The following is a 25,106-nucleotide window of genomic DNA, read 5'->3' as shown; positions in this document are numbered from 1 at the left end:
TCTTTTATTTTCTTTCATCCTATTAGTTTTATGGTCCCCTTTTGAGGAGTCCGAAGTTAGATGATAGTTATGGTTGAAGGCGGAATTTACACAAATTTTTAAATTGACAATTAAAAAAAACAAAAAAGGAGATTTGAAAAACCTTAATTCACAAAAACAACTAACTAGTGTATGATTAAGCTCTAATAAAGAGAAGGCAACAACATCCTATTTTATAGACTAACACAAGAAGTAATACATACATACACACACAACAATAGCAAAAAAAAACAAAAAAAAAAAACTGCAGTACTTAAACAGCAACAATTCCACCACCCATTCCCCTCAAAGACTCAGTCACTTGTAAAGGGAAGACCACATTATCATGCACAAGTCCTGCTATAGCTGCACCAATGAAAGGTCCAATCCAGTACACTGCTTGATTCCCGAAGCTCCCTTTGACAACAGCAGAGCCAAATGAGTAAGCAGGGTTCATCGATCCCCCAGTAAATGGCCCCGAAGCCATGACGTTTGCTCCCAACATCAGGCCAATAGCCAATGGCCCAATTGCTGCATGGACGCACCTCCTAGGATCAGCAGCTGCATAAACTGTGTACACTAGACCAAATGTCATCACGCCTTCGAGTACTGCTGCTCCAAAACCAGTCATCTCTTGGGGAATTCCATGTGTTGGGACTTGCTGCAATGAGAGAAAATCAGCGTACCTTTAATTATATATCAGCAAATTAAAAGGAAAATGATCTGATCATGGAATTTTCAGTAAATTACAGAATGATTTGTTCTTCTACTAATCCAGCATACACAAACAGGAAATTCTCCAGTTTATTCTATTTGGCAACACAAGTAAAGGGAAAGTCATTGGAATGAATTTGTTTGGCTAATTCAATTTCAAAAGTTCAACTCATCAATGAGAATTGCGCCAGATCTCAATCAATGTGACAGGAAAAAAAATGATAAAAAGATGACTCGAGTATAAAAATTAAGTAACCTGATTAGTGAATTTGAGAAGAAGGCAAGCGGTGACAGAGCCAATCATTTGAGAAATCCAGTAGAATATAGACATGGGAATACTTATATGGCCTCCTACCGCCATTCCAAACGTGACAGCGGGATTCACGTGCCCTCCAGAGATATTGGCTGATATATACACTGCAACGGACAAAGCAAACGCATTTGCAACTGCAATTGCCACTAGGCTAGATGGATCTGATGTCGCATCAGGCACCATTTTCCCTGTGATCACATTACACAACACACTTAAAAGTAGAGTAAGAGAAAATTGTAGAATTACTAAAATAAGAAGAACATACTGGTGGACATGGAAGCACCGGCAGCGGCAAAGACGAAAAAGAAAGTTGAGAGAAACTCAGCGAGATAGGATCTGAGGGCATTGGGAGTGACAGAGTGTTGCAAGCGGGAAGCAAGAGACGCCATTAATTAATACTAGTGTTATCAGAAGAATTGAATTAACTAAGAGAAGTTCAATTTGCTCTAAATCTCAATCTCTTACAGACGGTTTCGGTGGTTTCCAAATGGTTATATAGGATTTGAGAGAAGTTACTGCTACCGTTCAAATATTATTAACCGCCAATTACAGGTGTGCTTCACTGTTGGGCTATTTCATATAAAATTTATGCTCATCAAGGCAAAAGTTCAAAATTTACGAGTTATATGTCATAATAAACATAACTTAGCTTCTACAATTTGTGCTGAGTGACACAAAAGTTTGGTTCGCAGTATGCATAACTTATTCGTACGGGACCAAATTTTTTCTAAACTTACGCTAAATGAACTAGATATAGTTGATATTATACAATTTATATGGGGTAACTTAGTTTTCAAACAAGTTGGATGAGGAATAAGTTTAGTTAAAAATATTTTGACCCACAAAATTTTCAATAAATAACTAATGAGGGAATTTTAGGAAAAGTTACATAAATTGGTACGTTTTAATGAATAATTACTGATTTTAGTGATACTTTTTATTTATCATCATTTATAACAATACTATGTTAAATTTGCAATAGGTACTAAAAGTGAAATATGTATGCAATACATATGAATTATAATTGTTTTTCGAAATATATTATATTTTGGTAAAAATTTGACACATTGTATTATAATTGCATTAAAATGTGTGATAAATGTATTATTCATCATTAAAACTTGTATTATATATGAATAATAAATTATTTTTTGTAATATGTATTAAACTTGTATAATGAAATGAATTAAAAATGATCAAATAAAAAGAATATTATTATTAAATGATAAATATTTTTTATCATAATAATATTTGTAGAAGTTTCCCATTTTTTTTTTGAAGAGTCATGATAATTAAAAAAAAAAAAATAACTCTTAACTTCAATTTTCACTCACAAGGGCCGGGAACTAGATGATTTGGACAAATAACCACTTTTATGGCTAAAAGGTAAACCAAAGGTAACATAAATCAATTCACCTTTTTAATAAATAAATAATATTATTAGATGTTAATACGAATAAAATATAAGATATATCCGTACTATGATCAAAATTTCAGAAATACACTCTACTAAAATTAGGATCCTATTATCGTACTGAATTCTTCTTTTTTTAATATTATATCCTTTTGACTTATACGACACACTTTATGACTCCATGTAATCATAGCGCGTGAGAGATGTTTGAATGTAATGCAATCAAAAAGTATACAAAATTAAAATAAAAAATAAAAATTCAAGAGTAATAAAAATTTAGTTTAATTAAAATGTGTTCGTGAAATTGGTAAATTATATGGCGGAATAAATTGGGCTGTAATTTCCGTAAAATGGGTTCTTTTACAAATCGGCCCATTGTGCACCAAATGAGTCGGTCTTCATCGGGGCGGGTCATAACCTATGAATGTCAAACAGGTTCGAAGAGGAGATCGTCACTGTAGAGGTTCAATTTTTATGGTAGCAGAGAAAAAATGGCTGCTCAAGAGGAAGTTAAACAACTGGCAGAGTGCTCAGTCTCCAAGTTTGTTTCCTTTAACATCATCTTTACTTAACCCTTTATTTGTGACAAAGTAGACATTCTTTTATCTCAAGTTTTCTGATACTATAGGACACAATATTTTTTCGCATGTTAGGAAATTAGAAAACAAATTTTAGGTTCTCCTTTCAAACAATTGATCAAAATTGTGTGGATGCCAATTTTTTTTTTCTTTCATGTTGAGGATGTCAAATCAGGGAAAATGGGTTACAATTTCATCACTCGATTTTCAATCTTTATCATCTCAAAAAGTTTACTTGAGAATCTAAACGATAAGTAAATATTGAACATTTAATTTTTGGTACGCAGACTAAATTATTCTGGGATTATCCCACCTCGGAGTTGGTATTAAATAATCCCAAGTTGGATTGGGTAAAGTGGGATATCCCATAGTTAGGGATAAAATTAGTAGTGCATTTGGTTGATGCTATAGGTTTCACCGTATCCCGCCTTATCCCGTGTACCAAACGACCCGTTAAGCCAAAATTGCAATACCTTTCAATGGAGTTGATATGAAGGGGATGAAGTCGAGGACTTTTTTCTTCTTCTGCTTTGAAAGGGGAAATGGGGGAGAGATTACAAACCCTGGCGTGCAGGTAGACAATCAACCGAGCTTCTAAGATTCCCAAGTGTAGTATTGAAATACCAGTAGAAGCAAAATAATTAAGCAACTTTTTTTAAGTGGCTCAAACCTTAGTGGACAAAATCATCCTGTATGGGAAATTTTGAGGGTGTCTCAAAGGTAGTGTCTTGTTTTCTGACCTTTTAGAATTAATGGACTAGAATCTTGCTTACTTTGGGGGTGATATAGTATTACAGAGGCATTGAGTTATCCCCTCGTATCCCTTTTCCCTTGTTTGTCTTTCAAAAAGATTTGATCTATTTCCTTGTGTGGAATTTTTGTCTTCCAACAGTAAACAAATATACACTTAAGTATTTTCATGCGACTCTTCACTTTTTGATACTGCGAACCTTTGAATTTTAAGCACTTGTTTTAGGCAAACAATTTACTCTTAGTAACTGTGTGAGTGAAAGCAGGTCATGTTTGATAGAGTGGAGGTAGTACCAACTATAAATGCTTTTGTTCAGTATGAAGATTGGAACAATGTTGAAGGCAAGGGCGAGAATAATGGTTCCAGTATGATATGTAGTGCCACACCCCTTTCATTGCCTTTCTAGTTCCTGTTAGGGCCATCATGCTATGATGGCAGTATCTTACAAGTGAAATGTGAATAGGAAAGTTATAAGAAAGCAGTATGATGGATGATATTTATCCACACCTCATCTGTCGAATATTTGTATTGATTATATGCATTGTCTTCTAAAATTGCTATTTGTTTTTTTCGATTTTTAAATTGTGTACATCTTTTCTTTTCTGTCCGGTGTATGTTCTTTGCAAATAAACTTTTCACGAGCTTCTGTTCACACTGTATAAAATGAGTCACTTTCATATTGTCATTTGAAGTATTTCTTCTTTGATTGAATTCAGTGTTTCTATTTCGTCTTGGAGTATTCAGACTACTTCAAGCTACAACAGTCACGTTCTTCTACCTTTCTCATTTTTAAGTATTCTTAAGCCCTGAACTAATAGCAACAACTATCCCTCAATTCTAAACAAGTTGGGTTGGCTATATGAAAACTCAGTGACAATATTTTTCGTTTAAACTAATCTCATGCCAACATTTCTTTTGATAACATTTTACAAAAAAGATATAACATAAGTACTAGAAATTCTCTAGTCCAGACCATATCTAAGATCTTTCAGGCCTTAGGAGCTTGTGTGATGATTTTTTCTCCTAGGTAAATTTTTTGAAGAAAAAGGGTAACAAATTGGAATATATTTGATCTCCATGAGCACTGCAGCTGTGACGTCACGTAATTTCTCATTCGTGTCATGCAGAAATTATGTTCCTCTGTCATGGCATTCCCAAAATCAACAATGGAAAATTTAATGTTCATGAATGTCTTTATGTATCTATTATGCGGAAGAGTTGAAATTCATGCTTCTAATACATTTGTCTTTTTTTTCTTCTTGAGATGGGTATTAAAGCTTAAACTTGCAGATGGTAGGAAAGATTGAAATAGTTATCTTATTGTGGGTTCTGAAAACGAATGTTTTTCCTCTACTAATGCTTTGAGCTTATCTCCTGGCAATCAGGCAATTCATGGGATACTGCAAATTCTGAAAATGAATGTTTGTATCTGTCGTGAGAGAAATAGAATTCGTGCTATACTTTGTTCTAATGAACTTGGTATAATCATAATTGCTTGTATATGGGTCATTAGCATGTCTTTATTTATTCTAGTCCGAAGCTTTCTGGTCTGATATTTAAATTACTGCAGTGCTCTGGGGACATGGGTTTTCTCTGTAGCTGGTGCCCTGCTTGCGATTCCAGTGGGTATTAAACGGAAATCTTTGGCACCCCTTGTATTCTTTGGCACAACTGGTACGATGCTAGATATAATTATGGGTATCAGTGCTTGTGAAAGGGAGCATGCAGAACGGCAAATGAAGCTTTTGGAAGAAGCACAAGGATCTGCAGCTGTTGATACCTTGACTGATGCAGCCACTGAACATTGATGGCATTCAGGTCGCTCTGGATTTTGTCTTCAACTAATAGCTGAGGTTCATGACTTCATGTAGCATTTTGAGTACTGTTGGCCTTCAGTTTCTGCTTTACTTGGCTTGTAACTTGGATATTATCATGAGCAGAAAAGAAGGCAAATAATGTGTGGGGTGATTGCACTTGTGATGTGGCTTCAGAACCATCTTTTTTCTGCTTCTTAAAAAGCTTTCTATTAGTAACCATGTAGAGAAGTCTCATAACTTTGCCTCAGTCCCAAATAAATAGAGTCATTGGCTATATAAATCCTCACTGAATTTGTCACTTTATCTGAGCCTATCGCAAACTTATATCACTCAACAAAGAGTTTTTTTCCCTTTTAATAGCATATATGTAGCTGACAGGACTAAAATACTTCTGACTGAGAACAGGCACTATAACAAAAATAATTTTTAGCGGCATTAAATATATTGACACTAATAAAAATTGCTAAAGCCTTTACCGGCATTAGTTAAATGCCATTAGAACCAATGTCGCTAAAGGCTTTAGGGACATATAAAATTGCCGCTAAAAATACATATTTAGCGGCAATTAAAAATTAAATGCTGCTAATGGTCATTTTTGTTGTAGTGTGGTGAAGTAACCATAGTAGTGTACTACATCACAATGATATTTTTCTTTTATATGATGTGGGTCTTGCTTGGGTAAAACATAGCACCTGAGACCATCTCCAATTCACTTCTATTTTACGCTTCATTCTCTATATTTAGAGAGTAAAATAGAGAATGAATATTCCAACCCATCTCTATATCACTCTCTATTCTTCAAATATAGAGAGGTGAAACTACTATTCACACTCTCTATTTTACTTTTTGACTATTTTATTATTATTTCTATTACTTTATAATTAACATATTATTTACATATAATGTCATTAATTAAATATTTAATATTCATACTTTTTTTAAATGTAATATAATATTTTAAAAATTATATTATTTAATATATAGTACTTTCATCCCGAATTAATAGTATTTTAATTATTTTTAATTTTCATCAATGATATAATTTGATTTTATTATTAATTTTCACTATAAAGAATAAATACAATTAAAATGATAATGTGAAAGTTTTAATTTAAAAATAAAATACATAATATGATAATTTAAATACAACATAATAATACAATGCATAACATTATAATTTAAATACAAGATAAAATACAATACATAACATAATAATTAATTCGGAATTAATGAAACAAGAATTATGCCGAAAAGATGTTGAACGTGCATTCGGAGTTTTACAATCACGTTTTGCAATTATTATAGGACCGTCACGTTTTTGAGGAAATGAAGTGCTACATGAATTATAACTACATGTATTATACTGCACAACATGATAATTGATGATAAATATGATCTTAATGCACCAATTCAAGATATCGTAGAGGTTCTAACTCCAATGACAGAAATAGTGGTAGATGAAAATCTTCGATTTGAACAATTTTTAGCTATACATAAAAAAAATTTAATGACGATAATGCTCATTTTGAACTCCGTATGCATTAATAGAACATTTATAGAAGCAGCACAATAATTTCAAAAATTGAGTGCTCATGTAATTATATTTCAATCTTATTAGAATTTGTCCATAAATTTTATGTTGTATCATGTTCTCTTGAAATTTATGTTATTTAAAAATTTAGAATAAAATATCATTTTATATTAAATAAAAAATTTGAAAAGGTAAAATGTTATATCACATGAAAATCATATAACATTATTATTAGGAAAAGAAATAAGGGATTTATATTATGAAATAAGAAAATAAGAATGAAATCAAAATAATAATATAATATTGAGGAGAGAAAAAAAATTCCTTTTTAAAGTGTAAAATAGAGAATTGAATTGGAGTTGATTTTCTGAAAAAATAGAGAACTCTATATTTGGAAAGTAAAATATAAGGTAGGATTGAAGATGCCCTAAATACAACAGAAACGAACGCGCCCAGCTCAACCCAACCGTTCCTCCCCTGGAGAACATTGCTTAAAATCAATTTCGTCTATAGAAGAAGTATCCTTTAGACAAAACGAACTATGCAGAAGCATTTGTAGGGATATTATTCAAGATGGTATATTCTTTACTCAAGGAGTCCAGAACAAAAAATTCCCAATGATAAGTTTATGAAAAACACATGAATTCTTCAGAGAACATTGATATTTGAAACACTTATAGATAAAAAGAACTCCTATACTTGATTGACATCAGATAAAGAGGATGGCAGAGAAAAAGAGATCATCTCGTACCTCCCACATTCGCAATCTCTGGTTGCATTAATAGTAACTTTAAATTTCAAAGGACTGTTATTCTCCTGTTGCAGTAGCAACTTCAACAAAATCAACCAAATCAAATAGAAATTTGGTCTTGCATTATATTTATTTTTTTCTTTCAATTCCTTGCCCTCATTGGTGCGTGATGTGTCAGTGACTGAAACACCTTCCCCACCAACACTATGTTTAATTACCGTACTTTCTGTCGTGCCCTTCCTTCGGAAGACTAAATCTGAAGCATGATTGGTTCCATCCTTCAACCTTTGGTAACAAGAGAACACTTCTTCTGCTCTGATGTTTCCAAACAACACTTCAGCTGCCTGGTTTTTAACAAGAAGTGGAACATACATTGCATCATCCCACACATAGAGCTGCAAAATTGAAATAGTATCAAAAAGTTTCCAGATAAACAACGATAAACTAACAAATAATCGGTTAGGTGCACCTTATGGAACTTAAGATAATTTCTGCTCTGAAAGTAAATATCTCACACGCCCATCATTATAGTTGAGTGATCGCAATGTCAATGAGTTTGGGAAATATCTTGATACTAGTGTCAACTAGAGTTGTGAAGATATAGTACCAACATGGACATAAAAATGTCAGGTGCCAAATCCCATGGCTTGGAATGAAAAATGCAATATAAGTAGTAATGGTGACAGAGTTTTCTGGAGCTAATTTACAAGAAAAAGAATGTTACCAAAACTCTTACCATGAAAGGTCGATATATCATGCTCACTGCATGAAGGTGATTGGAGCTCCCCTGACAATAGAGTGATGAGGCATTTTTAATACTGCCTGAACTGTTGAAACCACAATGATTTCGCAGTTACTAAATGTTAATAGACATATTATAGCAATATACATATGGAAAGAGGACTGGTTCTGCTTTTCCTCTTACCCAGATTCATCACTCAAAGGAGTACCGCATAAATGGCAGCCAGCAGTAATCAGATCATCAGCCACATTGCAATCTGAGTGTACATATAGCCTCTTGCTAATGAACATGCTTTCAACATCAGATTCAGGAAGATGTCTCCAGGTAATTGGCAGAAATAATTCACCAACAGATGCATATATGGTTGCCTTGCAGGAATCAGGAAGATCAGACAAACATTTAAGAGAGATGCAATCCTGAGATTTCGTCGCTTCATGCACTTTCCAATTAATAGATGCCTGCTTTCATTGCAAATCTGTGAGGCCAGCATTCATTATTATATGTCATAAAGTAAGTCATTGGCAAATACCCTTTTAACTGGAGTCATTTGATAACAGATGTGAAGTAAGACACGGGTATGCTCTTATCACTATCACATGGATTCCAATAAATCTTGAAATACTATTTTTGAAAATCCGTAATAAGCAATAAAAGCCATAGCTTTCTTCCATCAAACAATGATAGAGTACTGAGACCTTCCTTATTTTGACAAATAACATATCCTCTTTACCAGTAAAAGTTGGTGGTTTTAATTTCAGCACAACTGGGACAAATTATCGTATTGCATCTTCTACAGAAATAACTCAGCAAGGTCTTAAATATTAAACTCAAACCCTAATCTTGAACTTTGTAAAAGCTAAAATAAAGAAAATTATCAAAACTGAAATTTCTATTATTTCTTAGGAAAATACAATAATGATTGAGGGTAAAATAGGAGCAACAAATTTAAAAAACTTTTTTGTCAAATCATTGCTTTTAGTGGTCACAGTAAAGGCATGGAAGTTTCTACTAGAGGAGTTTTAAGATAATTCTCAAACTATAGGGGAGATCCATTTAGTTCCAGTAAACTAGAGCGGAGGGTCCAAGTATTCACATAAAGTTTAATTCATTAACTAAATCTGCTTGTCAATTTTTTTTGTTTTCTATAGTATCAGAAAACAATTCATTAATTAAATAAGAACGAAAGGCACTTATTAGTTGGTGCAAAACTGTTACTAGCAGGTGCAACAGTGCACTAGGATATCCAAATCTTAAGAACTATAACTCTTCGGCTTGAGCTAAGTGGGGTGGGGTTTGATCTGATAACGCAGCTTGAAATACATAACTGAGGACAAGAAGTCTACAAATAAATCATTTTGCACCATAAATACATCAAAATTTGGACTTCATCAACTGTGGAAACTAATTAAGAGAAGAATTGAAACCTCCTACATCTCAGCCATGTGATTGGGCATGGGGAAGTAAGAAATTTGAGGAGAAAAGAGTGCTTGATCAATGGACTCCTAGTTTCTACTCACGTCTATGCAATTTCAAACTTACAACAGCAGTTCCAAGAGAAAGAGGATATATACTTGATGGTTTTTCAATTCAACACCAGCTCCCTGCTGCAGCAATGTAACAATTTTCTGAAGCTTATCCTTTGATGCCGCACCAATTCGACAGCTGCGCATCAGATCATTCACACCTGCAAAGACGTTAAGTCAATATCTTAGCCAAGGTCAGGAGCAGACTGGTCTAATTTCAGCCGAACTACAGATATTGAAAAAAAAAACACTAAACAAAAAGTATAAACCTTATGAGATCTTTTTGATCCCATTCTTATATTTCGCTTATTTATGCTTGTGAAGAACTAATGTTGAGACAAAATATGAAGTTTTTAAGTACGTGAAGTATCATCATAGCAGAAATTAATTTATTTCAGCCTCTCATGACAAGTGAAACATGGATAAATCAAATTTGTTGTCCTACATGTTTTGGTGGTGCCACATGGGAGTCGAAGACTAATTTTTCAAACCTCCCTAGAAGTATAGCAATCGGTGGCAACCTTACTACAAGAGGAGTCTGATTCTCACTCAACAATTATTTGGTTGAACTATATAAAACTTTAGATTAATCTATTTGGAGAAAGGCTAATGATAAAGCTGCATATAAGTTTTTTCTTTTCATGTTAGTAAGAAAGATAACATTAGCTAATAGATAAGCTTCCTGTTACTACAGTCTACAGATTGAGGGTGTGATTTCCCAAGATTACACATTTACGGTTGATGAGAAGTTTGCAAGAGGTTAAAAGTAGCTGATTAGAGAAATAAATTTCTTTATTGATTATTTTTTATGGCTGAAAGCATGTTTTATAATGGATTTTTCTTGTTAAATTTCAACCTTTGTTTCCAGAAAACTCCCTTTTCTAGAACTGCTGATTAGACAAGGACGGATTCATTCTCTGAGTAACTGAACCCAACACCTTGAGGTTATGCTATTCTCAGTCTAATAAGAATTGGGCACTTGTGAGCATTGTTATCATTTTTAACAAGTTTAACAATTTACATGCATATCACATCAAGGTACAGCAAAAGAGAAAGAATAAAGGAAAAAAGATTTTAATGTAATTAATAATTAGCATGTTGGTCAACTGCACTCTAACATGCAAGCAACAAAAGTTCATTGGCATATCACATTGTAAATGGATTCCAAAGAGGTTTAACGGAAAAAGGAAAAAAGTGCACTTCTTTATCATCTGCAAGAAAGGAAGAGAGAGGGCAAACAAAGATTTTCAATATCAAGTATTATATCATTAAGATAGAAATGGTGTTCAAACTGAAAGATATCTTAGGAGAAACTGGTGTCGATTTATGTTTGTTTCATCAGTTTGTAACTGAATATACTAGCCTCCTGAAGGTTAATTTAGTCACATCTCCCAATTATCCAGAGAAGATTATACATATTTGGCATCTAAACATGCAGTCTTCTTGGGCTTTGTCCCTGGAAATTAGTAAATGCTAGGCAGACATTACGGACTTCTTTTTCAATTCTAGTCACCCTTTACAACAATTGATCCAGTCATGTATTCCTGATACTCCAAAGCTTGATCATATCTACCAAAAATAATGTATCGAAGAAACTTATGAGTTGTACAGAGAGAGAGAGAGAGAAAGAGAGAAGAGAGTACCTTTAGAAGCAATTGACTTGTATGAATGGACTATACATTGCAAAGTTGAGCAATGTACAGTTCTAGCCTCAATTAGTCCACTAACTCTTGTAATCTTAACATCTGAAATTGAAAAAGCTATATACATTACCTGAAGATTGGAGCAACATCATTGTTTGAAAACTAAAGTTTAGAACACACAAATTTACATATTCAAGAGTTTTTAACAATGCTGATTAATATGTTAACCTGATCAACAACACAAGCATAACAGATTCCATAGAAGTGAAACACAGGGAGGACGAGACAGCTATATGAGATAATGAATTTAAAAAGTCTTTTGACGCAATGACTGAGCAGTGAGCACTATTACACCACAAACAAATTATATGCTGCATATTATGTTTGAGAAGCTGTTTACATATAAACTCAAACTGAAACTTGTTATTTTCCATGGGGTCTTGGAACATCAACAAGAAACAGACAAATGAAAAGAGAAGACAACAAGAAAGTTCAATAATTTCAAAGTCACCAGTCATATATGCTTTGTCCCAATTTATGTGGCACAATTGGAATTTCGAGGGTAAACCAAGTTTTTTCTTTGACTGGAATTGTTTAATAATCCCCTAAATATTTTAAACTGTTAATCATTGTTATGTATAGTACTCTTTTACATAGTTACAAATATACAAATTTTATTTCAAAAAAACTTAAAGTTTGTATGTCTGAAGTCACGGTCAAAGTTAAAGTTAGAAGTTTGAATCTCGAAATTCAACTCTGCCATATAAATCGGGACAAAGGGAGTACTAGTAAAGAAAACCTGCATATTGCTCGCTCACACTAATAAGATCTTATGATTTAATTTCTGAATTTAAATGTCATCTGTGTTCCTGTTTGATGTTCATATGTTGAGTTATAGAATATGCATCCCACATATGGCATTCTCACAATTTTAGAATTAAACTATCAATATACTGGATTGAAATATTTTAAAACTATAACATTTCACAGCTCATGATAAACGAAAAAAAAATAACATAACCGTCGAAAAATATTTCAATTCCCCCAAAAAAGTTTACTTTGAAGCAAAATGATATCTCCAGCAACCAATGTGGATGCCAATTGCTTGTTCCATATTGTAACAGGAAAAAAAGGACGGGTATCGTCAGCCACCTGTATGTCGGTCCTTATGACCTCTGCTCCACCTTTTCCCCATAGCTTGTACTGCAAAATTATATATATATATATATGCTGAACTGAAAGTATCTAATTAAGCCATTAAATACAGAGAGAAAGAGAGAGTACCTGAATTGGGGTGATATTGTGAACAAAAACGAGGAGTTGAACGTACTCGTCGATGTGAGCTGCTGCTTTAGAGAGATCGATTAGAGGACCATAACACACTATTGCCGCCATTTTCTTTCTTCTCTTCTGGTTTTGCTCATGTTTTCTTTCTTCTTCTCTTTTGGGCTCTTCATGACCCGATTTTCATTATTCCCAGCCCGCTACTTCATAAGGGTTGGGTTACGATTGAGGGTTGTAGGCCCATTGGAAAACTTATTAGATTTTTGTGTGTCCGACACTCCAGGTACGTTCAGATGCATGTATCTCGAGATCTATAAAGTTAAAATTATGTATCCTTTATTTTGTATACATTGTGTCAAAGTGGACTTGCATGTAATTATATCATATACGTATAAATATATGTATCTAATGTGTATGATTTGTGTGTATTTGAAATATATGACTATCTCCTTCCCTATATCGCTCGTCTTTCCCCTATTTTATGTATGTTGTAGCAAAAATACATATATCTAGGTGTATCTTTCATAATATATGGTAGAAAACTCTTAATTAGTGGTGAAATATATATTATATACCAATAAAATTTAGGAAAAACTACCTAATTGGACATATATGCATACCATATTTATTAATTTACTCTATACTTTCAAAAAATTACATATCCACTATTTTAAATTATGTATCGGATCGGATTACCTAATGTCAGTAAAAAATTTAACACTCTTTATTAATGTGCATTTATGTTACTATTAAAGATTATTTTATTTTAGTGAGAGTTAAAAACTAGTGTAACGTTCAATGAAGTTTTAAACCAAGTATTATAGGACTAGACTACAAGACTATGTTACAAGAAAAACATGAGAGTTGAGACTTTTCTTAAGAAAATATTAGATATAATAAGGAGGGAGCCTGATGCTTTTAGTGGATTGAACTGATCATTTTATGGCTCGTATAATCGAAGGAGGGATAAAATATAATATTTGGTTTTATATTGAAATTATTGTATTCTATTTAGTCAAATAAGATTGATTTGAAATAGTATTGCTGCCATTTAAATTCTCTTTATCAAGAGGTTTTTGATTAAGGATCGATCACGGTACGAAATAAGTGAATTATTTCAAAATCCTTTCGCTTATAGAAAAAATGACACAGTATATATTGAGTACTATTTATCATGTGAGTAACTACATATATAATTGAATTATTTTACCATATATATGTAGACTGCTCATAATTTGTATCCACCTTAACTGTTAAACCTAATTAATCCTCTCAATAACAACTAATTCTGATGATAAATTACAGCTAAGAATTGATTTAGAGCCTGTTTGGCTCAGCTTAAAAGCTGGTCAAACTAACTTAAAAGCTGGTTTTTGACTTATTTAGTTGTTTGGCAATACTCAAAATAACTTATTTTAAGTTTAAAAAAAAGCTTATTTTAAGCCAAAAGTTAAAAGATGGGGTAGGGGTGCTTTTTTTTTTTTTAGCTTATAAGCTGTTTTAAGTTGACCACATTTTTACCTTTTTGCCCTTAATATTTTTATACAATCTCCAAATTACCCACATAACCCTAACATCTCTTTCTTCCATTTTTCTCTTTTCACGTGTGGATGATAGACAATTACTATTACTAATGATGAAAATAAAATAATCTTAAATCTTTCAAGTGATCTATTCAAATTATATATTATTAAAATGTAAAATAAGTTGCACATATAACTTAAATAAAAATTTATATTCCTCTTATAAATAATTTGTGATAATAAAGAAATATGTGAATGATAGACAATTATCATTACATATGGATGAAACTAAAATAAAATCTTAAATCGTTCTTTGACCTATTCAAATTATATATCTTTAAAATCTATAATAAGTTTATATTCCTCTTATAAATAATTTGTGATGATAAAGAAATATGTGAATGATAGCAAAATATAATTATTTATGGCTGTAAAATATAAATTAATTAACTTTTATTATGTTAACAACTTTTAAGGGTATTTCAGACATTTTGATTTAAAAAGCTGTTTATCAGCACTTATTTGCCAAATACATCAACAATTTTTTTTTTAACTTCAGCACTTATATCCAAACGCATAATTGCTTATTCTAAAAATAAGTTTCAGTACTTTCAAAAATACTTTTTTAAAGCTACTTTTATTAAGCCCATCCAAATGGGCCTTCAATATTGAATGGGAGAAAGACAGGAGAACTAAATATAATTAAGGAAAAATTGTATATAATAGCAAACTAATAACCTAAATTAAATGGAATAGCTAGGGTTTGATTTAATTGTGCTCCATAGCAAACATTAGCTAAAATTTGCCAGCGTCTCTCTCCCAAAAATCTCGCTCGCCACTCTCCATTCTCGCTCGCCTCTCTCGCTTTATACACAGAAGTGTATAATTCTGTTTCTGTTTTGTATAAAGCGAGAAAAACATATATCTTCTTGCTATACACTTATAATTATGCAATATACATACATTTTAATTCGATTCAACTGTATGCAAAGCAAATTATACAATTGCAGCGAAATAGGCCAGCGAATTATACAACTTAGCCCAGCGAATTATACAATCTAGGCCAGTGAATTATACAATTGTATATGTATAGCGAATTATACAGTTTTATGTTTGCTATGGAGCGCAATTATGCAAAGTTTGCTATAGCATACAAATATGAATTTTTTGTTTGCTATATGTGAAAATTGCCCTATAATTAAATCCACTTATTTAATGCTTATCGAGGATATAATAACCCTAGAATGTTACTAGGTTAGGTTGTCAAGCTTTATTTAGTTTCTCTTATGAGAGCAATATTATTAGTAATTCTCCTATTATCATATTCTACAATTTATTTACTAAAAAATGTATACACATCACCCCTCTCAAATTCACTAGTGGAATTATACCATATATATTATTATTGTGATTTTTGAAGTAGTTACTTAACGCAATTAGCATCATAAATAGTAACAGTTTTAAAACAAATAAAATAAGCCCAAATTTATACAATATTAGTTAATTAATGACGGATCCGACTCCTCTCCATTTCTCCTTTCTCCATGTTTCTCAAGTTCCTATTTGGATTAATGACACATGTCATAGATTAAAATAAAATGGTTAAGATTTAATTTTTCAAAGTAAACCTCTAACCATGATTTAGTTAATAAATATATTATATATCAAGTATCAAAATTATTATAATCTCACAATCTTAGCAACATATTATTTTGTCCATAAATATAGGTCTTTTTACGTAGGATCTTTTTTTTTCTTTTATATAATATTTTTTATTTAATTAGAAGAATAATTAACTGAATAGAAGTATGGAAACTATAATTAACCTACCGTATGTACTGATATTAATGTATTCTTAATCTTATTACGAAATTAAAATTAGTTTGTCAAAATGGTTTGACAAACTAATTTTAATTTCGTAATAAGATTAAGAATACATTAATATCAGTACATACGGTAGGTTAATTATAGTTTCCATACTTCTATTCAGTTAATTATTCTTCTAATTAAATAAAAAATATTATATAAAAGAAAAAAAAAGATCCTACATAAAAAGACCTATATTTATGGACAAAATAATATGTTGATAAGATTGTGAGATTATAATAATTTTGATACTTGATATATAATATATTTATTAACTAAATCATGGTTAAAGGTTTACTTTGAAAAATTAAATCTTAACCATTTTATTTTAATCTATGACAAGTGTCATTAATCCAAATAGGAACTTGAAGAAAATGGAGAGAAGAGAAATGGAGAGGAGCCAGATCCATTAATGACTACGCTTACCTACATTAAAATAATAATTATTATTAAAAAAAAAAAACTATAGCAATTGTGGGAGTTGCTACTTGCCAGGGACTAAGAGCTTCAAAAACTGGAAACACTCAATAGAGTGAATTAGTTTTGCGATGCTGCTTCTTCGCTTTGGCTTTTCCTCTCTAACAAAACCCACCATATCTTCTTCTGCAAAAAATGATACATCTTCGAGTTCGATATTACACGAATAACAATCATCGTTATATAAATTGTAACGTCTGTAGTAGTTAGAATTGCTACATTTTATACATGAACTTTGTGGTGAGATCACCAAATTAAACCTATTATTCGAAATGTTCATGTTGAAGAAAATATTGTATAATGATGTTAGGTATATTGATAGCCTAATGTAAAGATTTATGAACGTTTATTTATAAGAGGTTGATCGTAATTAGAATCCTCGATGGACAAGGAGTTGTTTCCCTGTCCAAATATATTTGGACTCGCTAGAACTTTCTTGGACATTCTTTCTTTATAATTGTATGTATTTATTTAGGAGACAAATTATATAAGTTATTCTACCCTAAAGTGAATATATTACTAACATATCAATGCTTTGGCAATTTTTTTTTCATGGAAAAATTTTCAGACAATTTCTTTTTTTATAGCACATTTTTCAAAAATAAGGAAAAAAACTTCTTAAACGAAAATAAAAAAATCAAGTTCTACAAGTGATATTCTATGCGTCTTCTCAACCGGTCAAAACCCCCAAATCCCAACACCTTTGACCAGCCCACTCCCCATCCCTCCCTCCCTCCCTCTCCCCTCTTATAGTTTTTTTTTTTTTTTTTTTTTTTAAGATTTCATATGAATACTCTTAAAATAATCTCTTTTTTCTCAATTATCAAACATAAAAAAAATAGATAAAAATCCAACTGATATTTGGAAAAATATTTTTCATGAAAAATATTCTCCATGAAAAAAAGTAAAATGTAGCACTCCTAAAATAAGAAAATACTCTCTTTTTTCCTATTGATTTATCCACTTTAGAAGTGACATACATATTAAGACATCAATTATTATGATTATGAAACTCTCCAAGTATAATAAATGTATTTTCTGATTTCAAAAAATATGCATTACAACTTAGTAGTACTAAAAATTTTCTAGAATTAAATAAGGGCATGTTAAAAAAATTGTTGTCCTTTCTTGATTTGTTAAAATGGACAAGAAAATAGGGACAGAAATAAAGAAAATATGAACAAATAAATAGAAACGATTGGAATAAATATTATTAGAATACGCGAGCTATACAAGATCTTATTACTTTAATTCGGTAAAAGAGGTCGGCCTTATATTTTATAAGTGTTTCACAACTTTTGTGTTTCTTCGGCACGCATGGAACTTAACACCTGAGTAAAATCTCTAAAGAGTAACATTTCGCATGTATTTTCATTTGGGGATCAAGAGGCTGGGGACAGTGACAACAATAAGGAAAAAGAGATAACAACATGTGAATGTGCTTGTATATAAATAACAAAAGAAAATTGATTTGGTGATACCTATGACATAATGTACTCCCAGAACTTTAACGTCAAGAGCATTTTCAGCAGATAACCAAAAAAAAAATTATAATAGCCTAGTTTGTGCGTCTAAAAAGCCCATCCACTAACTTCTTTCCTGAACACGAAACACCACATTGCGCCACAAAAATTTATATGCATGATGAACCATACACCTTGAAAAAAGACAATTTTTCTTCCATCCACTTTCATCTGTACAAACATAGCTCCAAATCTGACTCTGCCAGTAGCAGAATACACCTTGTTTTAACTATACTTGATTTACCAAGTTGACAGCAACGATGCACAACCTTCATAGAGCTTGCATCTCGAGGTTAGTTTGATTGACCCCATTTGCAGAGGATGGTCCGGATTCTCGGTTGTCGGCAGCAGCACTCATCTCCTGAACAGGTGGAGGGTTAACTATTGTCATTTGCATGGCAACATTATCTGACAGACGACTCTTCATCTCCCGGTGCTCCTGGCACAAGGCACACCAGTGCAGGCAGCAATGCACCATGCAGGGATCGCAGGGCGAGTTCTGCATAATAAAAAATTAGCATATAACACGAGGTACAATCTGACACAAAAGCCTGTTACTCTGCACATTTGCAATATCAGCTGTAGATACGAAATCTGTGTCGTGGCCTAGCAGTGAACTCAGGAAGAATTGATGAGGAGCCAGATTTCATTTTCTCACTCGAAACACATTATATCTAATCAATAAAATACTTTAAAAGTTCATTTTAGAACACCACAAAAAATTGCAGTTCGTTTTGGGAGTTGAGACGGTATAAGTCCAACGCCAATAATAATAATAAAAAATTGGTCCAGAGCCACCTACAAAAGTTATCAACATGAAATTTGGCTAGAAGAGGTTCTTTTTTTTGTTTTGGTGTTATATAAATAACTGTCGATCAAATTAATCAAGGACAAGAGTCCTGAAATTGAAGCCAGGTATGCATATGATACAGGAAAAAATGACTACCTTGAGATGATACTTCTTCTGCAGTGACTGACGAACCAGACCAGTGTATATGCCACACATCCACCAACTAAATAATAAACCTTCACAGATGAGGAATGACGTCCTTGGATCAATACCATGAAATGCTGCTATTGCAGCTGCAACAGCAATTCCACCCTCAATGAAAATGGCATGACAAACGCAAGGAGTAGACCAAGGAGTATCATCGTCTCTTAGGCTCTCAACATTTTGCCCAAACAAGACACATGGACAGAAAAGTCCTCTCCAGCCTATACAGGTAATCAACAATTAGTGTTAGAAGAAGCATGACACATAAACTGACGCAAAATGCATGCCTCATAAATCATAATCAAGAATATGAAGCAAATATTTATTGAGAGATGCTAGGAATGCCAGAAATCAAGCCCAACAAAATAGTAAACGACCACATCACTAGCTTAACAGAAAACAGATTTTTTGCAGATTAAAAGGTATCCAACCACTACTTGAAGATTAATGTCACTTTAATACAAAGAGTACGGTCATCCAGCTTGTATAGTTTCAAATCTATTTCAGATGAATTAATCAAAAGATAAACAATTAGCAGCTTTAGCCCTAGAGTTCATCTTTAAGACCAGTTTAATGTGTTAACAAAAACCATGTTGGTCATCAAGATCAATGCACACATACTGTAGTCGAGCGAAACCGCCAGCCACTTACAAGACAGACGGACAAACTAACCACACTTGGTGAGCCAAAAACCTAATAGGATCTGGAGATTTAAGTCTCAGAAAGACCACCTCTATATTTCTTTTTTCCTAATAATGGTGTTGCTGAGTCCGCTTTCACGCTCCTTGATTATTCCACTGTGTACTTGCTAGCTCCCACCAGCACAAGTACGAGGTAATAACTCTTATCCACTATGAAGAAACAATATTACCTAGTATTTTTTGTTTATGCTAGGTTGGTCATCCATGATCCATCAACATAGGATGCTTTTTGCACCGGGCTGCCTTTTGACCCACCACACAATTGACCACTAAACATAGCCTCCGACTTAAATAACAACCTTTGTTTTAGTTAACAAAATAAAAACATGACATAAAAGTGTAAGGAAGCTACAGATGATGAATCAAGGCAAACAATACTAGTTGTTTTTAGATATTGTGAATCCTGAGTTTCCACAGCTTTCTGTAGCAGAAAAGTATTAATTGTTGCAGTGTTGCTTACAAAAAGAAATAACTCCAACTTAAAAAATGCACTATAAAAACTATAAAGCGAATTGATGCAAATATGTATTGCAGATAAATTGAAAGATCAAAAAGATTAACACTTCCAAAGTTGTATCACATAATAACAGTTTTTTCAGATACCATTCATTATCTGTCCCAAAGCCATTTCAAGCCTCAGGAATAGTGCAACAACTATATAATAAACAGCACTGGAGAAGACAGCCAATTATTTATAGGGCAATGCTAAGTACAAAAAAAAAGAACTTACAGCTATCTTTGTCCTCTGCACATCCAAAAATCCCAGTTGTCCAAGGCTCATCTGCAGGAGGCTCGAAACTCTCAGGCAAAGGTTGTCCACACTCATGGCACTTCCGACCACTTAACTGCCCAATCAAGCGGATGAGACATGACATTAGCAATAGAAAGCAAGATAAAGGAGGACGAAACAACAGTACAAGTAACACTAATTATCTTATGGAGAAGTTTGTAAAGGCGGCCAATAAAGTCTGCCAAAATTTCACTAAAATCAGCTAACCCAGCCGATTTGCAAGATTTTCGCAAAACTACAAAGAAATTTGTCTGAATGCTTCCTTACGCAGAATAGCTGTCTATAGCTTAGCAGCAAGTATCCTCCTGTTCATGATGCATATTACACAATATAATCTGACACAACTTACGAATATATGCATGAAATTGAATTACAACTTACGAAGGGGTTAAAATAATTAAGAACTGTATGAAATCAAATTACTCGCAGTGTATCTCTCCTGATCTTAACAAGAGGGATTCTCAGTTTTGTTTTGGCCAGCAAATGGATGCTATTCAGTATAAAAAACTATTACTCTCAGCTGCAAATCAAGGAGCTGGGAGACCAACTGGCCTAGGAACATACTATGGAAAACAAAGGCACCCAAAGCAGCTTGCTTTGGCGGTTAGCAACAAGAGAGGGCTTGTCTAACCCAAGTAGCATCAAGATGAGCTTACTCACTTGGCGCTAGGTACTTTTTTTACGTGGAGATTCATTGGAAACCAGCAACTATCTCCTCCTTCTTTGCAAATTCAATTGGCAGATTTGGTTTTTCCTCTTGAATATTTTTTGGAGTTCCTTATATGATGCCCAAGATATGAGAAGTCTACTATCTTACTGGCACTGAGAAAGGATTGAGAAGGAAAGCAGCAAACTTTGAATACTATCCATTATGAATCATATCACATATGGACCATATAATTGGAGAAGGAAGAACAAATTTGAGGAAATGATGCGACATTCTTCTTTTGAGAAGTATAGATATCTACAAACCCTGTATTCATGGTGTAGACACACTAAGCTGGACAACACAGCATTCTTATAGATTTTTGGAAGCTATGATGTTCTAACTATTAAGATAAACCCGATGCTCCCTTTTGTACTTTTTTAGTACCTCCTTGTCACTCTTTTGTACCTTACTCCATAAAAAAAGTTTTACTTAAAGATACAATAGCAACTAAGTCAAAACATATAGCAGTGCTACTAAGGCACAAGGCACAAAAGAGTGACAAGGTCCTTGGTACTTGAAGTGAAAAGCGAGGAGTAAATAGCACAATTCACAACGTTAGAAAGTACAAACCATATATATTAATTCAGTACTATAATGATCAAACTGCAATAACATACTCCCTTTATTTCAATCTGTTTGTCCGGTTTTGACTTGAGACAGAGAGTAACAAAGTAAAGAGGACTTCTGAATCTTGTGGTATTAAACTAAAGATATATACAATATACCAAAATGTCATTAATCTCATGGTCTTAAACATACATGTCATGTGAAAAGTTGAAATTAAAGAGTTGTCAAAAAAAGAAAAGAGACATTTTCTCAAACGGACTAAAAAGGAAAGTAAGACAAACAAATTGATACACGACCCTTTCTCGGACCCTACTAACATGGGATGCTTTATACACTAGACTGCCTTTTTTTCGTATTAATCCAACTCCTAGATTCAAGAACCAAATGCTTCTCGTCGAGATCACATGACAAGTTGTTATTTGAAGCGCATACATTTATGAAGCAATAAGTCTTCACTTCGCATCGCTTCCTCGCTTGAATGACTTCATCTATGAAGCACTTCAAACACCGAAGCAGTAGCTTTCTACAACACTGATCTGTAGTTTGAATTCTGTTCTGATACAACTAAAGCACATGAACAAGAACATGAACAGAAAGGATGGCTGGAATGTGATATACGATAATATATTTGGAATATCTTAAATGGTCAACCAAGTATTAGGAGTATCCAACAAAACTCTCCTTTTTAAGGACAACTAGGGGTGGCAACCGGACGGGTCAAAATGGGTCACAACCAGTAGTGGACCTACCTTGGTCCAAGGGGTGCTAAGCGACACCCCTTCATCGGAAAATTATGTTGTATATAGTGGTTAAATTCTAGTTTTATAAATACAAATACAGAAAGTGACTCCTCTTGAAACAAATTGAAGGTTTAGTCTATTAGTTAGGGGCTTACAAACAGTATATGGGGTCGTGTGCTCAAGCTTTACTAGCAACATACAGGTTAAAGGCCCCAACCCAACCCAAATTTGCTCGAGTCAAAATGGATCATAACCCAACCCATCCAATTTTTATCAAATTTTCATGGTTTTTTTAAAGATACTAATAAAATTATTATTTTTCTTTAATATGACTATATGTAAAGTATCAAATTTTTTAAAGAAGTCTCTTAAAATATTTTGACAAGCTTCCACATTACTCAATTTGGGCTACATAATGGAGCAACATATGTACAAAATCCTGGTCCTGTTGACACCAAAAGTCCTATCAAAGTTGTAAGTTGGTTTGATCTTTCTAAGCACACAATTTGATACATTGGAAAAACACTACTAATTGAAGTGTTTATTCTGTGTCTTCTAAAATAGTGGTAAGATATGCCTGCATTCTACCCTACCCTACCCTACTTTGTGGGATTGCATTGGGTTTGATGTTGTTGTTCTAGGTCTTACAATTGAATTTGTCTAAATACCACAATTAAATAAGAAATGTAGCTCTATTAAAGTTATTATAGATGATTCCAAAACTTTTGATGCCTATAAATAATTCTAAACCTCCGCAAAGAAATTCTTCATCATCTATAATGAGCCTAATGTTAAACTGCAGATCTGGTCATATCAGATAAAGTTGGATAAAAATACAAGCAAAGTTCGCAGCAAGAACACTTTGTGTGAGCCTATATGCTCCAACCTCGATGCGCAGGTTTATCAATTACTTCTGCCTGTGGGCTGCAGCAGACTGTCAGGTGGATCAGTTCAAGAGTGAGCAAGCTAGCTAATTAGAAAAAAATTACAAATCAATGTTTACCAAAGACTCAAAATGCAACCAGAGGATCATGCTACCAGATCAATCACCAAAAATACCTGAGTGTTGGTCACTTCAATATAACTCAATTAGCTACACCGGGCACAGTAGCTAAGTCCGAAATGTATGACTAAATAACACGACTCAAAAATAGATCAAAATTCTACATCAACCGACAATAGGATTTCGATAAAATTCAAACAGATGATAGAGAGAACAAAACCTGAGGTACATCAATAGGCTGATTTAGCTCCCCTGGCTTAATGTCCTCGCGAGGCGCTTGATCTTTCGTCAATTTCACATACCTTGACGCATTTCCTCCTTCCGCCATCTGATCTGCAAAACTACACCACCGCCAACCACAAAAAAATAATAATCAAATTTCAGCAATCAAAATGAAGTCAAAAGAGAACTTATCTTAAAAATGAAGATTCAAATCATACCTTGTATCAGTCGCAGAGAGGCAGATTCTTCGTGCCGTCGAGAGAGTGAGTCAGATGAGGTAAAAGCGTAACTGCTAAGTATTAAGAGAGAAGGCTCAGATTCGGTAGGGGCGGGATTACTTTATCTTGTTGTAGATCTTCCGGCGTTTATTACAACGCGAAAATCGCTCCTTTTGGGGACTTTTCCTATTTTGCTTAGTACGGCAGAAACGCCGACTCTTTTGCGTGTTTGTTCATATTTTTAGCCAATTAGTTACTGCCACAGCTTGTACTTTTTATAAGTTGTGTCACACTCCGGAGTTCTTTCTACTTTTCTTTTTGCCACTTTATTTGTGAGAAAATATTTATTTATATTGTCAGTTAAAAGTTTGATTTATCTATATTATTTTTATTTTAAAAAAGGTATAATCATATCATTTATTGTTAATTCAAATAATAAAGATAAATCAAACTTCTAACGAATGACATAGATGAACTTTTTTAAAGTTCGATGATATATTTGAACTTTTTTCCTTTTTAAAAAATAATTTAATTAATGACGTGGATAATCATAATCGACCACGTGTAAAATTATATATGTATATATATCGATTAAATAATTATATATTATATACATATGTATTTGTACATTCTAGCGAGAGAGAACAATACTTTGTATAATTCGCATCTTGTTAGTATAATTCGCGGGTATGTT

General features: G+C 33.0%; 4 protein-coding genes across 5 annotated transcripts; 1 reads left to right on the top strand and 3 right to left on the bottom strand.

The window, feature by feature from the left end:
• Positions 1-132: 132 nt before the first annotated feature.
• Positions 133-1,520, bottom strand: LOC107014850 (probable aquaporin TIP5-1). Its single transcript, XM_015214958.2, has 3 exons — positions 1,311-1,520; positions 989-1,233; positions 133-679 (listed from the first exon to the last, which is right to left on the bottom strand). Exons 1-3 carry the CDS (start codon positions 1,432-1,434, stop codon positions 293-295), a joined length of 756 nt encoding a protein of 251 aa, XP_015070444.1. The 5' UTR covers positions 1,435-1,520; the 3' UTR covers positions 133-292.
• Positions 1,521-2,828: 1,308 nt separating this feature from the next.
• Positions 2,829-5,904, top strand: LOC107012548. The gene is made up of 2 exons (XM_015212417.2): positions 2,829-3,000; positions 5,359-5,904. The coding sequence occupies exons 1-2, from the start codon at positions 2,951-2,953 to the stop codon at positions 5,594-5,596; spliced, it is 288 nt and encodes a 95-aa protein (XP_015067903.1). The 5' UTR covers positions 2,829-2,950; the 3' UTR covers positions 5,597-5,904.
• Positions 5,905-7,700: 1,796 nt separating this feature from the next.
• LOC107012793 lies at positions 7,701-13,255 on the bottom strand. 2 transcript variants are annotated; one of them, XM_015212722.2, is made up of 7 exons: positions 13,080-13,255; positions 12,854-12,998; positions 11,796-11,897; positions 10,201-10,313; positions 8,813-9,087; positions 8,624-8,714; positions 7,701-8,282 (listed from the first exon to the last, which is right to left on the bottom strand). In XM_015212722.2, the coding sequence occupies exons 1-7, from the start codon at positions 13,188-13,190 to the stop codon at positions 7,830-7,832; spliced, it is 1,290 nt and encodes a 429-aa protein (XP_015068208.1). In that variant the 5' UTR covers positions 13,191-13,255; the 3' UTR covers positions 7,701-7,829. The 2 variants fall into 2 exon arrangements, with proteins under 2 accessions (XP_015068208.1, XP_015068209.1); XM_015212723.2 differs by having other exon boundaries at positions 12,948-12,998; positions 13,080-13,220.
• A 5,104-nt stretch (positions 13,256-18,359) lies between these two features.
• On the bottom strand, positions 18,360-24,669 carry LOC107012240 (cell number regulator 6). The gene is made up of 5 exons (XM_015212027.2): positions 24,413-24,669; positions 24,193-24,313; positions 20,894-21,008; positions 19,415-19,683; positions 18,360-18,967 (listed from the first exon to the last, which is right to left on the bottom strand). Exons 2-5 carry the CDS (start codon positions 24,298-24,300, stop codon positions 18,740-18,742), a joined length of 720 nt encoding a protein of 239 aa, XP_015067513.1. The 5' UTR covers positions 24,301-24,313; positions 24,413-24,669; the 3' UTR covers positions 18,360-18,739.
• Between the last annotated feature and the right edge of the window lie 437 nt (positions 24,670-25,106).

Source organism: Solanum pennellii, chromosome 3, assembly GCF_001406875.1.
Source record: "Solanum pennellii chromosome 3, SPENNV200".
Lineage (NCBI taxonomy): Eukaryota > Viridiplantae > Streptophyta > Magnoliopsida > Solanales > Solanaceae > Solanum > Solanum pennellii.
Note: the sequence above shows the minus strand (reverse complement) of the source record. Positions and strands in the feature narration are given on the sequence as shown.